The following is a 17,066-nucleotide window of genomic DNA, read 5'->3' on the forward strand; positions in this document are numbered from 1 at the left end:
CCGGCCCGCTGTTCCTGCAACGAGGACGCTGTGAGGAAGGGCACTGCACCACACGACCCCAGCCCTGCTCCCAGTCCTGGGTCTTGTCTGCAAGCTCTCTCGGAGACAGGGAGCACAGCCTGCTCCCTGGCAGCCGGCAGGTTAAGCGCCTCGGCGCTGCACTTCACAGCATTCCCTCCAGGACGGGCTCACTCCAGGCTCACCGTCAGTGCTGCATAACTTGCCATACTTTCCTGCAGCAAAATATACAGACTGCTGCCTTCTTGCTAACATAGGTAGGGATAGTTCTGGGAACTGTAATCTGGATCTGCAGGAAGCGCTGGCAGGGGGCAGGAATAATTTCTCTTCCAGATCAGAGGAGCTGCTGACTCAGCAAACTCCCCCCTGTGCTGCTCTACCAGAGCAAACCCCCCGTGTCCTTCCCCTGGGCTCCTGCTATCCCTGTTTGTGTCTGGCAACAGAGAACGCAGACTGTAACACCTCTGTGCGGAGTTTTACCTCTGCCTCAGGCGTGTATCACCCGCCGAGGCTGATGTGCCAATCCTGTGTAATGGAATCTAGTCCTGCCTCTGCCACTTGCTCCTGCCAGGCCGAGCCTGGTGCTCAGCAGTTCATGCCCCAGGGGACTCTGTTCAAACACACTCCTTGGCACGGACACAACCTGAACAAGCTCTCTCCAACAGCTCTGCTTTCCCCACTCCCACCGAAGCACAGCTGTGCTGCCAGCAGCTCGAGCACATTAAGAATGGAAAAGAAAGGCTGGTGTTTCACTCCACCCTGACTAAAAACCTTCCTCCACCTAAGCAACTTCTTGGCTCTTCCTTGACAGGGCAACGCAGCACTGCAGAGACACACAACTCTTTTTTCTTGCATTTAGATCATAGTGCCTTTTGAAGTGGGCTATAATTGAGTGAAGACACTGGGTAAAAAGAAACATTTTGTTTTACTCTAACATTCCTTTTTTTCTTGTCCTTCCTTCTTGTTTTACTTGCAAATCACTCCCTTTATCACTACAGAAGAAGGCAGCATCGCCCTTCCCCCAAATCACCCGGGATTTCCTTCACAATGAAAACGTGTACTTTGCTCCTTCTCTGGAGGAGTGCCAAGGGGAGGAGAGGAAGATAGAGTAACACGGAAGAGGTTTCAAGATTGCTGACCTTCAGCTAATTTAAGTACAGGAGCAATACAGCTGCTCCAGGATGTAAATTCAAATCAGTTTGAATCAGCACTAGAGTGACCATTAATAGAGCATGAAAAAATATTTTTGTGTACCTATATGGAGCAGACTCTGGCCAAAATTACTGCCCAGTCCTGGGACCAGTCTCCACTGAGCAATAACATGCATCAAAGATGCTCAGACTAACACTGACCCAGGCTGAAGTGTCACACAGTGCAACACAGCTTTGGGCTGTCAGACTACTGTCCTAATTCTGGCTCTGAGTCAAACCACAGCAAACTGGAGACCTCTGCCCTGCACTCTGGTGTGTGAGGACTGCAGGATCCTGTCTGTACTGGCTGCAACTCCAGCACAGAGCTGGGGTGAGGACTGTGGCTCTCCGATATGAATGCAGCAGTTGGGTGGCAGCCTTTAGCCTCTTATCTCCCTCTCCAAGAAATCTGCCCCTCCTCTAGTTGTTTCCCTCTTTTACCAAGGGTTCACCTTCTCCTTTTCCTCCTCTCACAGCCCCTCAGTCTCTTTCTCCTTTTTAGGGTCCATCTCTTGTTCTCAACACCTTTTTTTTTTTTTTTTCAACCTTGCCCCTGACAATGCTGCTCATGAGCCCAGGATGGTCTATATTCAAGGCATACTTTCTTCCATCAATATCAGTCCCCACTTGAGGCTGGAACTTCAAGTCTTGCTCACCCCAGGGCCATGGGGTAAAAGTTAATTGCTAAATCTGAAAAGGTATATTATGAGCAAGGAAAGATGTCAAGGAACACCACTTCCAATATCAGAGCCATTTTTTCTGCAACATACAGCAAAAATAATCCTTGAAAATGCACCAGGCCAGGGATTTCCCCACAGTATGTGAAAATCCTCTTTAGGAAGATGCCAGTGTGGGGCGAGTTGCCAACTGAAATATTCTGATGACTTGGTTGCTTTGGCTAAATACAGATTTGATGGCACTCTATCACCAGATGTAGTTCTGAGATGCAATTAATGTGGCCTTTTTAGGGTCCCCTGAAATCAAGCAATAGGACACAGGAGAAGTAAGTTTAAACAATCGATGGTGTTCGGTCAAAGGTTGGAATCAATTATATCAGTTATTTCCCAACCTTAATGTTTTATGATTCTATGGCTTGTTCCTCTTGCCTTCATGATAACTTTATATAAAATACATGCACATAAGCAGAGGGAAGAGCAAGCAAGAGCTCACACAGGGCTGTGTGAAGGTATAAGACCATACAGCCTTGCAGAATGCCCAGTGAAATTATGGGGACCATTGCACAGATGGACAGGGAGCAGGAAAAACTTGACAGCCACTGGATACTGGGCAGAACAAGAGCTGAGGAGAGCAGGGCAGGGGGTAAACTGGGAGTGTCCTGATTCAGCAGTCAGGCCTGCAATGCAATCCTGCTGAAGGCTACACACACTGCAGAGCTCTGCAGCTTGGTATGTGGCACACAATGCATCTCTGGTGTTGTAGAGCTGCTCTTATGGAACTGTTCAGTTGTGGAACAGCAGTGGGAGCAGGGATCACCATGTGCTGGCACAGACATTGTCACCACTCTGACAGGCTTTGACATATTGGGGATTACATGGTAGGAGGCACAAGAGAAGACACCAGGAAGAGCTAGTTGGCATGTCCATGGAGGGATCAGTGCCACTCGTTTCTGCAGGAAATGGAGAAGGGAATACAAGTGATGCTCTGACATTTTGCCAGCAAGCCAATAGTGAATAGGGCAAATAAAATTCTGTACACTGGTTTTGGGAGTGGACACAGTTGAGTAAAAGAGTCCAGCTTGACTACTAGCTGAGCCAGGCATATTGGAGCATGAACAGAAAGGCCCCATGGTATACAGGCAAGCTAATCTCCCCCCAGCTGCTTGTGCTGCATGTGGTGTGTGAGCAATGTATCTGCATTCAAAGCAGTGTGCAAAGCTTGTGTGTGGATGTGCATCATGCAGCACCTTTGCTGGAAGACTGCTGGGAGAAGGACACAGAATGATTGTGTAGCACCTGGTTGTAAGCTGGGACCAGGAGAGATAGGAAGAATATTAAATATTCCTGCAAACACCAAGGCTCATGCAGTGCTTGGGCCAGTGTTGCTGGTAGAAGGGCTGCTTTAGAATTTGGATAAATTGGCAGAGGAACAAAAAGTTTGCTGGGAAATGAAGTATGAAATAGTGCAACCTGACTACTAGGAAGCAGTGTGGAAGGAAGAGGAAGTAGGTGACAAGAAAAGTGAAGAAGAGGGGACCGTGGCATTACTTTTGACTAGACAAGACTGTTTTCACAGAATCCAAACCTCCTTCAGGACAAAAGTATTGCAGATAGTAAAATACACCAATAAACCAATAAAGAATTTACATGGTGGCCTGGGATTCTCAAATTTATATAGAGAACTGTAAAAACACCTAGTCTCAAGCTAGCCACAGGTCAATGTGACCTTCCTTCTACATCAGGGCTGTTGCTTAGGTTACCTTTTTGGCTACCATGAGCCCTATTCCACCAAAGAATGCTATTTCCAATTCCTTGTGGCAAATTTTCCACAGAAAAGTCATGAACATTAGTGATTTGCATCATACCCACTTCTCCCCAGCTTTCAGTTCCTGTAGGAAACCCACCCACTGAGTCAGGGACATAAAGATCTGCAGAACATTTATAGTCCTGGTGTAAGTCCCCTCAGCTGTTCCATATGTCCAGTAGCATCTGTTCTAGCTCAAAATAGGTTTTTGCAGTCTCCAGGCTTTGAAAACATTGTCTCAGACTTCACAAGGTTCTCAGCGCTTTGCCTGCATCACCAGAACAGATATCAACTCCAAGGAGGGGGAACATCAGAAGATACTCTTGGATAGATTTTTGATACATGACATAAGAGGGAATACCCCAGAAAAACAAAGTATCTCACTGTGGGAAAGAAGATCTCAGTTTCTCCTCTGCGGAGAAATCAAGGCAAAGTTAAGCATCTGTGAAGAGATTTGCCAAAAGCTGTGAAGAACCACTGAGATTTTGTAGTGCAAAATTCAGCCCTGGAAGGGCAGTTGAGTTCTGCCAAGCTTGGCATAAATACCAGAGAGGGGGAAGGGCCCTGCTAGATGTTATCACCGAGCCACAGGGGGGAAATGTAGAGAAGGGGAGGGGGAAGTTTTCCATTTAATTTGCAGCCTCCAGATGGATGGCTGGGCTGTGCCACACACCTCCCTTCCACACCCAAGACAGAGAAAAAAGCATCTCAATCTCAAGAAGAAACTGAGAGGTTCCCACTGACCCCAAGGACTCCTGGTCAGTGGCAAAAAATAAACACAGTACTTAAAATGCACAAAAGCCAGTTCCTTGCACCTATTGTAAAAATGTCTAAACCAATATGTCAATTTTCCTAATAACTAAATTTTCCTAGAGAAACAGAGCAGGCAGAGCACTCATCTGGCCACATAATCACAAATCAGCCTCTCTGTGTACTAAAGGGTCACTTGTTCCAGACCCCTGTGCACTCTGTAAACTCAGCATTTGCTGCAATGCCCTCAAAGAGCTGGGCTGTCAGTCTGGATGCAAGCAGGGAAATTGCAGGCTATCACTCACTGAGTGATCAGACCATATCTGTGAGTGGGGAGGACAGAGGAAGAAATAAACTGGACAGTGAGACTCCAGTTGGTCAGGAGGTGAGCAGAAACAGAGCTTGCATGCATGCAAGTCAAGGCCAAGAAAAAGCAGCCAAAAGAGGTAAAAGGAAATGCGAAGAATAAATGCTCAGCAATGGGAAAGAATCCTGTCCTTACAGTCAAACCTGTGACAATAAGCTTCCACTGCATTCCCTAGAAAGGGCAACCCCATCATCCATAGATGTCCACAGGCACCTGTTGCTGCAAGCAAAGAGAAGAAACTGTCTCATTAACTTTTAAGTTATCAGCAGGCTTTTTTTTTTTTTTTTTTTTTTTTTTTTTTTGGTAGGAGGTTTCTGTGAGGCTTTTTGTTTAGTTTTGGGCATTTTTTGTAGAGGAGAGAATGAATTCTTGAACATTATCAGGGATACCTGGTGTGCTTTCAACTTTTAGACAAAAGAAAAAGGTCTTGGGGAAAACCAGGTGCCAGTATGGGCTATTCCTCTGCAGGTCTCAGTTCTGCTAAGTTTTTAGGGCAAGGTTACATGGTAAGAATGAGAATACCCATGCAGTCCATTTCCCACTATGTAAACTGACATCCAGCATTTGAAGAGCAGAGCTGTAACTGACAACTGTGGACTTCAAGCCAAAAAGGACAGAAAGCAGGAACATGGTGCAGGGAGCCAAGAGAGAGGCATACCATTGTCTTTCCTGGGTCAAAGAGCTTGTTGAGGATAAGAGGTGTGGTTCTACTCACAGAGAGAAGGAAATATCTCATTTGAACCTCACTGTGGACAAAGTCATTCCATAAAAACAGAATTCCTGAAAAGGATTCACCCAAGCAACAGTCACGTAAGTTCCATTCAGCATAAAGACCTTGAAACATGTTTATTTACATTGTTCAGACCCCAAAATCTTTTCTTTTCCTCAAGGGGGATTTTGGACCATTGGGCTACAAGGCTGGCTAAGTACACACCATAGTTAGAGTCCAAGTACAAGAAAAAACACAAATCAAGTCTCTAGCCTAAGTGCCAACCTGAATGCCATATTTGCTCCTTTGACAGCCAACTCTTTCCACAAAGTTTTGCACTCAAAATGGCCATAATGTGCATGGGTGGGACAGAGGCAGAGAGCAGGACTATGAGGCACAGTTATATAAGCATGACCATCCCGTGAATGAACATGAGTGAATGTTTTGAGTCACAAAAGTTAAGCTTGGTTTAACTCAATTAATTCCCCATGCTGGCAGCAGCACTCCCTGCCATCCATCTGGTACACTGAAATTGTCACAATCACAGAATGACTGAGGTTGAAAGTGACCTTGAGAAGACACTTGTTCCACCTTATCTACTCAAGCAGGGTCACCTAGAGCTGGCTGCCCAGAACTGCTGTCCTCTTCATCCTCCTTAGCAGCAGCAGGCTAAGGAGAAAGTGCCAAAGCACCATGTGCGCATAATTGTTATCCAACGCCTTCATCTCAAGATACTTAACCAGGAATGCTAAACCCATCTTTGTCAAATCCTGTTTCAAGGCAAGCTACGTGCACAGCTGGGAAACAATGCAGCTTATTACACTGTTTTTCCCTTTCCCTCAGAAATAATATTTTCAGGCTGTGCCCGCATGTACCATTCCACCCAGGCCCCGTCGTACACCGCCACATCTGGCTTGCCACAGAGGTAGGCCCCCAGAGCCACGTGGCAGGCAGTGACCCCAGAGCCACACGTGGCTACCACTGGCTTTAGGAGGTCCACCTTCTTCTCCTGGAACAGAGCACGGATCTGCTCAGGGGTCTTCTCTAAGCCAGACTCTGTGAGGAAATCAGTGAAGGGGATGCTCGTCGACCCAGGGACATGACCAGGCTCAATTCCTGGAGAAAAAATAAAACAGATAGGAATTAACCTCTATTATCTGGGACAAGTCTACTGCAAAACCTCTTCTGTTTCACTGAGAGGAATATTTATTGCTTACTGTATTTTGTTAAAACAAGTACATTTATTTTTGTTACATTTCACTTTACTAGATTACTGATTATTCAGGAAGGATGGCTCTATGTGTAACCTTCATGTTACCACATGGGCACAATCCTGTCAGGTTCAATTTTTTTCCCCTAGTTGCCTCCATATCTTTCTCCCCAACATGGATGAAGCAGCTCCACAGACCATTCTGTGGGGAAGAGTAGCTCCAGTACTTGAGGAGACCAATGAGAATCTTTGGCGTGTATTGAAAGCTATGTTCCTCACCCCAGTCCCTCATAAGGAAAAAAAGATACATGGTTTCCCCACTGCTGAATTTTCCAAGAGCAGCACTCCCTAGTCATAAGGAAAGGAGGACAGGTGGACACACTACCTGAAATCCCATCCCATAAAAAACAGCCATTATTTCCCAGCATTACCTCTACAGGAGACAAAGCAATGGGCACCTTAAATTAAGCCACTCTTTATAATGCCACTGTCTCAGAAGGCACATTACCATCTCGAGGCTCTGGCTCTACTCCCCGGAACCGTCCAGCAGCACGGGCATCCACTAACTGGAAGTGATGGGAATCCAGGTTATCTAAGACATCCTCATATGTTTTCACCAGGGACTTGTCCAAGGAGGCATGGAACTCAGATGGAGCTACCTGGGTTTTCCCAGAGCTAAGTGCATTGCCCTCTCGCTGCCAGTTCTTCAGGCCACCATCCAGAAGGGAGACAGCTTCGTGTCCAAAGACCCGGAACATCCACCACACCCGGGGTGCTGAGAAGAGACCTTGGTCGCTGCCATCATACACCACAACATGGGAATCATTCCTCACACCCAGCTTGCCCACGTACTCGGCAAAGTCATTAGCCTTGGGCAGCATGTGATCGTAAGGCGAGGTTCGGTCGCTGCACTGGTCAATATCGAAGAAAACAGCACCGGGGATGTGGCGCTCCTCAAACTCCCGCTTCGGATCGCGCTTCATCTTCGGCAAATACCAGGATGCATCCACGATTCTCAAGGCCAGGCCAGCTTGCTGGGACTTGATGGCTTCTGCAAGCCATTTTGCAGACACCAGAGCTCGGTAGAGGAGTTGTTGCGACATCGCTCCCGAGTCCTGACTGAGATTAGGCGATTTCTGGATTCTGCCCGAGTCCACCTGACTGCAGAAGGTAGAGACAAATTAGAGACCAGCCTTCAAAAAGCAACTGGACAAAGATGCATTTTGGTACCTGTGTCTGCACTGCTAAGTGCAGGTGCTGGCTACGCCTACAACGAGGGGTTTGAAATGCTCCAGCCTCGAAAGCAGTTTCCCAGAGCTCATCCCAAACAACGCCCCGAGCGGGACAGCCACGGCAGTCCTGCCCTGCGCTCGGCCCCATCCCGGGAGCCCAGCAGCGCTGACGGCAGCCAGAGCGGAGCCCAAGGACCAAGCGCTCGGCGGCGAGGCACGGCCCCGCGCCTCTGCCCACCTGCAGCCGGAGTCCCCCCGCCCGGCGGGGCCGCGATTGCCGCCGCTTCGCCCCGTACCTCCGCGCTGGGCCCCGGTGCCCGCCAGCCACGGCCGCCGCCGGAGGGCGGGAGCGCTCCCAGCGGGCCGGTCCCGGCCGTGCGGCCGCCTCCGTGCCGCCCTCGGGCCGCGCCTCCCGCCGCCATTTCGCGTGTGTGGGGCCGCGCCGCGCTCCGTGTGTGAGGGCAGCGCGTCCCGCGGCGCCCGCAGCGCTCCCCCGAGATGGCGCGGCAGGGCCTGAGCCGGGCGCTGGTCTCGGCCTCCTGGCTGGCCGAGGCGGTGCGGGCCGGCCGCGTGGGCGCCGGCCTGCGGGTGCTGGACGCCTCCTGGTACCCCCCCAAGGAGCGCAACGCCCGGCAGGAGTTCAAGGAGAAGCACATCCCCGGCGCGTCGTTCTTCGACATCGAGGAGTGCCGGGACAAGTCGTCCCCCTACGACTTCATGCTGCCCAGCGAGTCGCAGTTCGCCGACTACGTGGGGGGGCTGGGGGTCAGCAATGACACCCATGTGGTGGTGTACGACGGGGACCAGGTGGGCACCTTCTACGCGCCCCGCGCCTGGTGGATGTTCCGCGCCTTCGGGCACAAGGAGGTCTCCGTGCTGAACGGGGGCTTCAAGAATTGGCTGAAGGAGGGGCACCCTGTCACGGCGGAGGTCACCCAGCCCACCCCGGCTGTCTTTAAGGCCAGGCTCAACAGGGCCCTGGTGAAGACTTTTGACGAGATGGTGCAGAACGTGTCGTCCCTAAAGTTCCAGGTGGTGGATTCCCGCCCCGAGGGCCGGTTTCGGGGGACAGAGCTGGACCAAGGTAATGGTGGTGGGACTGGCACCTGCCCCAGAACGGGGTGAATGTCTGTGCTAGACTGGGAGTAGCAGCTCCTGGCAGCCATCACAGAGATTTTCCTCATGCACAGGCGTGCCTCAGCCCGACTCACTGATTACCTTAAGGGATCCACAGCTGCGCGTTCAGACCCCAGTGCCATCACTGAATGCTTTTGTTGCAGTTGGCTATAAAGCTGCAGGAGGAAATTGCAGAAAAGGGCTGTGGTCATTTGGTTCCAGGATCTCCCATCCCACACCCTCCAGAAGTTTATCAAAATGCAAATATGGGAGGTGAGAGCTCCCAGGGGTTTGTTCAGGGTCCTATCTGAAACCAGCAGACACATACAAACTATCAGTATTCATACAGGCACCTCTCACCATAATGAGTGCACTAGCAAAAGCCAAGGTTTTAGGTAATACAGTAACCCAAGGGACATTCTCCTTATCGCTCTGACTCCCAGCAAACAGAGAATTTGCTTGAGCTGATCTTTGTCCTTTTAATTATGTAAGAAAAGTCTGAAGCCTAAGCAAATGTATGGGATGTCAGCCTCTCCCTTTTAGGTGCCCCGAGTTACAGGAGCAAAAACTGATTTTGTTACCTCGGTGAAACACTGGACACACAAGCAGCAGGGGTGACAGAAGTCCTTTGCAGTGGGGACAGCAGGTACAGCAGTGTGCCTGGAATGAAAATGAAGTTGGTTAAAGGAGGCCCTTGCTGTGTAATTTAAGCCTTGGTGTATCCCAGAATAACCTCCCCTCTGAAAGGGTGTAAAGGAAACTTTCCTGACTGACCATTCAGGAGGCACTCTGGCAATCACACTCCTACCAGCAGAGTCTTTAACTGCTGGGACCAAAGCCCTTCTCAGCAGGCAGCTCCACTGAACTGATGGGTGCCCCACTTGACTTCCTACACACCCCACACACACACACACTCAAACCGGGTTTCCTTACTGTCTGGAGCCTGGGTTTTCCTTAGCAGAGCCTCAAAAGTACAAAGTAAACACTGAACTTTTATACCCTCCCAGTCTGTGAGTGACAAAGTCCTGGCTCCTGCAGCTGAGCCCTTGGCTCTTGCTGTGTCTCAGTGTCCAGTCACCTGGCTGTGCCACAGGTCCTGTGGCCTCTGCTGTGCAAAGGGTCAGTGCCAGTTCCTGCCCTCTTGCCTGGGGCTCTCACCACCCAGAGCCCACTCTGTGGCTGACACTGCAGCTGCACACCAAGCTACCTGCACTGAATGTGCTCCTCAACAAGGGAATCACAGAAATGGTTGGAAGAGAAAGAGTTTCTGGAAGAAAGCACAGAAAAGCTGAGCAGCACTTGTTGGGTCTGAGCAGAGCCCACAGTGCCAGAACGTTCAGTGGGTTTCTGTGGTCCCCAGGCTGTGCTGCCCTACTGCCCCACAGGTTGTTGCCATTCTGGCTGTTCACATTTATGTGTGCTGCTGTACACCCAGTTAGTGTAATAACAGGTTCTGAAGTACATTCCTGCATCCAAACTTCAGGAAGCATGTGGCTGTAAATGACTCTGTATACCTGGGGGGCCCAGGTGTCTACGGGGAGCCCCCCAACTCATTTGATCTGCACCAAGACAATGTGGAAGGTAAGAGAGGTAATGGGAGTGATGGAGGAGACTATGGCAGAGGAAAGGGAAAGTTAGGCTTATCACTCATTCTATTTCTTCTCCTACCACAGCCCATCAAAGTGAAGGTGGAATTTTAACCTCAAGATGTGACTAAAATGCTCCTTGCTGGGAGCTGGTAGATTTTGCCTTCTTTCCCAAGGTGAGAGTTGTCACCAGATGACAAATACCGCAGCCCCAACAGCATCTTCAAAACAGATTTTTCCTTTGAAATGAGTCAGCATGGAACAGCTTATTTGTGGTGGTCTAGTTTTGCTTCCCACAGCAGATCCAGCAGGATAAGCACTCCAGCTGCAGCTGCTCATTCCACAGGAGCTTGACAGCTCTCTGAACCAAGCTAGCCAGTAGCAGCACATCAGCCAGCAGTGGGTAAAAGACAGTGCTTACACCTAAAAGAGCAATTTGAAATCAATGCTGATTAATTGCTGGGGTCATCCAATCAGGGAGGATGCAATTTAGAGAAGACTAATGGTCTTCAGGTTAAGGAACTTGCTGCTTCTCAGGTGGTTTCAGTTTAATTATTGCTTCAGTTCTTGACTTTCTAATTAAGTCAATTAATCTCTCCTGTTCTGTGAACTTCATCTCTAGAAGAGGCTAATTGCAGCTGACTCTTTTGCCTCTTTAGTTTTTCAGTTCTTTGTGCTAAGAATTAATTGTCCCTGTTTTATTTTTATCCTTGCTGGGATTTAGACCTCTGTACTGGTTAAGATAAGCCATAATATAGGAGTATTTTTTATTTGCTGGGAGAGGTTCACCAAAGTTGCCAGAGTGGAGAAAAGTGGACATCTCTATGGACCTGGTCTCATAGGTTTTAATGCAGGTGTTGCTTTGGGTGAAAAGCTTGGATGTTCATGCAGAGTATGCAGCATAAGCCTGACAGATGTGCAGCCCTGACCTGTGCACCAGGTAGTTTGAGGTATCCCTGCACAGTGCTGTGTTTCTGCAGGAACTAGGAGTCCAGGGATGATGATAAAAATAATTACATGATGGTTTCCAGTACTGACCTTCTCTGACTGTTGGGCACTGAAAACTGATGAACCAGAATTACAGTTAACCAAGTGCATGCAGAAAAGTTGTGAATTTCTGAATTCTTTTGCAGACATCTGAGAAAAGAGGGGAAAGTTGCCAGGCAAGAACTCTATCATCTAAAAAAAGAGTGCAAACACAAAATAATTTAATGAACTTTCAGGTATTATTCTACTCGTTCTCAACCCTGAAATAATCCTTGTCTTCTTTCTACATATAGAACTGTTCAGATTTTGCCCATTTTCCCAGCTCTCCATCCTGCCTGCCTCGAACATAAAGCTTTTGCTCATCTTGAGTGTTCAGTGGCAATGAGAACGAAATGTACATTTTTCTTCCCCCTGTCCTCCAAGAGGATTCTGCAGCTGGGAGTGGACTGGCTTTGCTTTGATCATGTAATAATACTTGGGGCACAGCAATGGAGAGTGAGAGACTTTATCAAAGTCTGTTTCAACCCACAGGAACCTACAAGGACTTTCAGGGAGATGGCCAGGACCAAGCCTAAAATGTTTCTTAAATGTGTTCACGGTAGGTTAGACGAGATCAGTAATTGTCCCTTCTAAGACAGACCATTTGAATGGAAGAGAGAGATAAACAGGGAGGCAACAGAGGAGGCATTTGGAAAAGAACTATCTGCAGCCAGCACACTGCAAAGCCACAGGGAGTTAAATATGGACAGAGCAAATCTTTTATCTTTTTGACATTAAGAAATTCCATCTGGAGCTTTTGTCGCAAAAGGAAGGCTAGAGAGGAGGGACTATGCTCTTAGATAAATAGCCAACAATAAAAACAATATGTAAGCAGAGAATCTAACAGATGTGGAAAAGGGGATTAAGCAGTGAAGAAGATAACATATTATAGGTTATAAATTGTGAGGAAGGATTGCCAGACACCAAGCTGAGTGAGACTTGGCAAAAGGAATTAAATAACAAAAACTTCTGGAACAGAGTGAACAAAAGAGAGCAAGGAGAGAAAGAATAAATAAAGTTGCTGTGCAGTTAGCAGGGGTTCCAGGTGGAAGATTGTTTGTGTGTGGTCACAGCATTATATGAGCCCTGAGTCTGTGCTGCCATACTTTCTTCTCTCCTAAGGATAATTCTGTAGAGTGAGGAGAGGGCTAACCAAAAGATATCCCCATGCCCAAATCAGTGAGGCAGATGGTCTCTATCTCAAATGTGTGTCAAAAATCAGTCATGTGGCATTGCAACTTCATAAGCCAAGAATTGATAAACTTATTCAAAGCATGGTTCTGTGGCACAGAAATAATTGTGAACTTCATATTTAGAATAGGAGGTACAGCACAACTTAGGCAGCTGCTGTTCTTTTAACATGGATAGACTGGGGGGCTTTCAAAGAACTTCAAGAAAAAATATTTCAAATGAAGGCAAAATTGAGTAAAAAACATTGGTAGAGTTGCACTGCAGCCAAAGGCTTTATTTCCTTGCCAGCAGAATTTGTTGGCCTGATAAGAGAAATGGGAACATGCATGTCTGGAAGTTATGTCTGATCTTCCAGCCATTGGAAGCATCTACAAGGTAGAGCTGGGCCATTTGGACTTCATTATTGCATAACATTAGAGGGGCCTTTTTTAGCTCAATATGAGAAGAGGGCAAATAGCAGAAGTACTGTTAGATTAAAAAAAAATTACTGGAAAGGAGATAAGTGAGACAAGAACAGCCTGTACTCAAAGATCTGTGGGGCTGGAAGCTGCCAGCATGGTCCCATCATTAAGCTTCTGTGTTTTGTTTTGTACTTTCCTGAATCATTGAGGCATTAAAAATAGGGAGTTGTTACTGAAGTGTGCTGCTTGCTGGCACAGCCATGGGAAGGTCACATGGGGAGTATTATGTGAGGTGTCACCTGCAGATGTACGAGTGACAGGAAGTGTGACACTACAGAGAACAAACTTGAATGCTTAGTGCCAAAACCCTGAACTGCTTGTGTTTCTCCTACAAGCTGATGACCCACATTTGGAAGCAATGGGAGAGGGTAAGACTTGAATGAGTTAGTTGGGTGCAGGAGCATCTCATGTGATTTAGCCTTGGCAACAGCCTTGGCAGCTCCTGTCTACCAGCTGTGGTGGTAGGAAATGCAACTTCTTTATCCAGAAGCCTGATGGACACCTAGAGCTGTTTCTAGAGTGGCCAAGACAGAGGAGCGTGTATCTAATGGGCTATTACTGGGTTTAGGTTAAGGACATGAGGTTGTTGGGGGTGCTGAGGGCTTGCCATCACTCTGTTGGAGCAATAGAAGGGCAGAAAAACTGTTTGAGCCACTGGGCAATGTTAGCTCAAGAATAAATGCTGTATGGACTGACTGTGATGATCTGAACATTGGAAATTAACATTCCTCCTCATTGGAAATTAACATTCCTCCTCACATGAGCCAGGAAGTGCTTCACTGGGAAGTTTCATGACAAGAATTCAGACTGTTTCTGAGATGGATGGTTTTTTGAAAGGCAGCTTATAAAATGATTACTGAGGTAGCTGGGGCCCAGGCTCTGTAGTCCTAGGGTTCTTTCCTGGGGTTTCTCACAGTAACTGCATGAGTCTGGTGTGGAGTTTACTCTGTTTATGGGACAGGAGCAGATGTATCCACTCCCCTGTTCAGATTCCAACTGCATCCAGCCTTGCCTTCCAGTCCTATGTTCCTCTGCTCTTGACCTAGCAGAGAGAGATTATAAAGCTTCCTTAGCCACTTGAGAGCACTTCTTAGGCAGTCCAAGGGATTGTGGTTGTGCAGTTTCAGCTCTTTCTCTCAGCTGAACACCCACATATGTGAATAAATGCAGCTTCTACAGAATTCCCCATCTTTCACCCACAGAGTGCAAGCAGTGGTCTCTGACTCCAACAGACTTGAATCTCTGGAGCAAGAAAGTCTCCCTATAGATCAAAATTACTCTAAAATGAGTGGGTTTTTTTCAGATCTGCTCAGCTCCTACCTGAGGAGTTAAGAGTGGTGAATTGTCAGTCTCCAATAGAGAGGGGTACAAGCCTATTTTAAGGTGTGTGAACAGTCTAGAGAAGCAATAGTAGTCGTGGTGCCTGGGACACCAGGAAGTGAATCGATGGCTCAGCAAGCTTCTTTGAGCGAGAGTTCCCTTCTGGTTCCTTCTCCAGGACTTACTGATCTCAGAACACTTCCCAGTGCCCTAGGATAGCTCTTAGGCTTGTCTGTATTGGGATGATCACCAGTACTGCAGCTGAGCCTTGCAGAAATCATTTGCTGAATGGATCCTTTCCCATTTACTCTGTGGGAAAGTGGTAGCCTAACCCAGGCATGTAAGAGGCTTCAGTAAGAAGCTTTGCACTCTGAGAACTATATACAAGGTTTTCTCAGTTTTTTGCTTCATGTTTTATTTCCTCTCTGTCATACAGATATTTACTGATGAGTGAATTTTGCAGTGAATCTGTACTCTGTGCTGAAGTGATGAACTGTTGTCTTCTGGAGCTGGAAAAAATGTGGTGAAAGCATCAGTCCAAAATGCTGCCTCTTTTATTTTTGCTTTTCCTTTTTAAATGTTAGTCCCTGCAGAAGTCAGCAGTTTTTCTCCCAACTTCTCTCAGTAATGCTAAATATTTCTGAAGGATGCATGAGGTGACTCCTAGATAACTGTGCTGTATTTTTAATGTACTTGGAGAGGATGAATCAAGAGACAAAGAGGGTCCATCTGGAACAGGAAGAGAACTTGTGAAGCTGACTCAGGGCAGCTTTGATTGTCTTTAGGCTCTGTCTTTGTCCAGCAGAGCAAAAATTCCTTTCAATTTCGTGCCAAAGCTGTTTTCCCCTTATATCTCACCATGTCATGTTACCACTCTGCATAGTGATGAAACTGCAGTGTCATTATGTGTGATGTCAATCTCTGTCTAGGTATAGTTTAATCATTTGACTGTAACAAAATGAAATTATTAAACTGCCCCAATCTCTCCCATCTCCCAAGACCAGTTATCCCATTGATTTGGGCAAGTGGGAAGCTGCCAGTGAAACAGATTACTATTCATGTGATTTTTTCAGATTTGTCTCATTAGAAGTTCAAACCTAGCAAGGAACCATTCCCTGAAACACATTTTCAGTGTAATACATAATGTTTTTGGCTCCAATGAGGCTTGATCCAAAGCCTCTCAAAATTATTGGAAAAGCTTCCATTATTAAGCCTTAGAGTCTGAATTTCAAGGGTGTGATGCCAACCTTGTCCATCGTATTTCTATATCTGCTACTCTCTGAAGACCTTGTTTTGATATGCAGCTTTGAACTTGCCTAAAGTGGTCAGATGCACCAGCAGAAAAACAGAACTGTGCTGATCTCATCGATGGAATAGATAAGTGATACAGAATTTAAATTCTGACTTCTCTGATCTCATTGTCCCAGGATAGCTGTCTCAGCAGCGATGTGGCTGACTTTAAGGTTGCTTTATGATTTCTTATTAATTTTTCTGAAATATAATTTTAAGGCGATGCAGGAATAAACTGCAAACAGATAAGCACTTTGATGAATTCCACATACAGGCCACATTTCCTGCTTCTGAAAACTCTTTGTCACTACATGCTGTTGGCATAACTGTAGAAGGTTAGAAACACATTGCTTTATTCCTATTGCCACAGGTGCCCTTAATACCTTTGTAAAGGCATTTTCTGAGGAGATTCTTTTATTCCTGCCACATCTAGGGCTTCTTCATATTTCTACATCTCATTGCTTTCAGTAAGGAAATAGTTTGCTAAATATTCTGGAAGTTTTGACTTCAGCAAAGCCAAATAATATTTGTCCTCTTTAGTTTAATACCACTTTGCATATTGATCATCAGGTGGAGCAAATGAGTGTTTTGGAGGGAGTGGGCAGTGATGTCTCTAGTGTCTCTTGTGGGTGTCTTCATGCGTCCTTGCTCATGTTTCCTGTTCTGTTCCACTCTCGCAGGGCTGGAATCCGGCCACATCCCTGGCGCTGTGAACATACCCTTCAGCTCCTTCCTGTCAGAGACAGGGCACGAGAAGAGCATCGAGGAGATGCAGGAGATATTCCGTGCCAAGCAGGTGGACCTGTCGAAGCCGCTGACGGCCACGTGCCGCAAGGGCGTGACGGCGTGCCAGATCGCGCTGGCCGCCTTCCTGTGCGGCAAGCGCGACGTGGCCGTGTACGACGGCTCCTGGTCCGAGTGGTTCCACCGCGCCCCGCCCCACTACAAGGTGAAGGAGGAGAAGCGGGGCAAGGCCTAGAGGGAGGAGGTGCGAGGCAAGGAAAAAAAATCAGATTCACGTTCTGCCGATTTTTTAAAGAATTATCCTGAGGTTTCTGTTGGACTTTTGATTTTTGACGATTAATAAAATTTATATGATGCATCTGTAATGCTGAATCT

The 17,066-nt window shown here is 47.3% G+C and overlaps 2 protein-coding genes across 4 annotated transcripts; one reads left to right on the plus strand and one right to left on the minus strand.

The window, feature by feature from the left end:
• Positions 1–5,638: 5,638 nt before the first annotated feature.
• Positions 5,639–11,060, minus strand: MPST (mercaptopyruvate sulfurtransferase). Of its 3 annotated transcripts, XM_079303260.1 has the most exons (6): positions 10,775–11,060; positions 10,007–10,340; positions 9,655–9,733; positions 9,176–9,249; positions 7,234–7,886; positions 5,639–6,631 (listed from the first exon to the last, which is right to left on the minus strand). In XM_079303260.1, exons 4-6 carry the CDS (start codon positions 9,214–9,216, stop codon positions 6,333–6,335), a joined length of 993 nt encoding a protein of 330 aa, XP_079159386.1. In that variant the 5' UTR covers positions 9,217–9,249; positions 9,655–9,733; positions 10,007–10,340; positions 10,775–11,060; the 3' UTR covers positions 5,639–6,332. The 3 variants fall into 3 exon arrangements, with proteins under 3 accessions (XP_079159386.1, XP_079159385.1, XP_079159387.1); XM_079303259.1 differs by lacking the exon at positions 10,775–11,060 and having other exon boundaries at positions 9,176–9,733; positions 10,007–10,136; XM_079303261.1 differs by lacking the exons at positions 9,176–9,249; positions 9,655–9,733; positions 10,007–10,340; positions 10,775–11,060 and adding an exon at positions 8,254–8,387.
• LOC306800853 (thiosulfate sulfurtransferase-like) lies at positions 8,341–17,043 on the plus strand. The gene is made up of 2 exons (XM_079303270.1): positions 8,341–9,041; positions 16,628–17,043. Exons 1-2 carry the CDS (start codon positions 8,456–8,458, stop codon positions 16,924–16,926), a joined length of 885 nt encoding a protein of 294 aa, XP_079159396.1. The 5' UTR covers positions 8,341–8,455; the 3' UTR covers positions 16,927–17,043.
• The last annotated feature ends 23 nt before the right edge of the window (positions 17,044–17,066 follow it).

This window comes from Erithacus rubecula (assembly GCF_903797595.1).
Source record: "Erithacus rubecula genome assembly, chromosome: 4".
NCBI lineage: Eukaryota > Metazoa > Chordata > Aves > Passeriformes > Muscicapidae > Erithacus > Erithacus rubecula.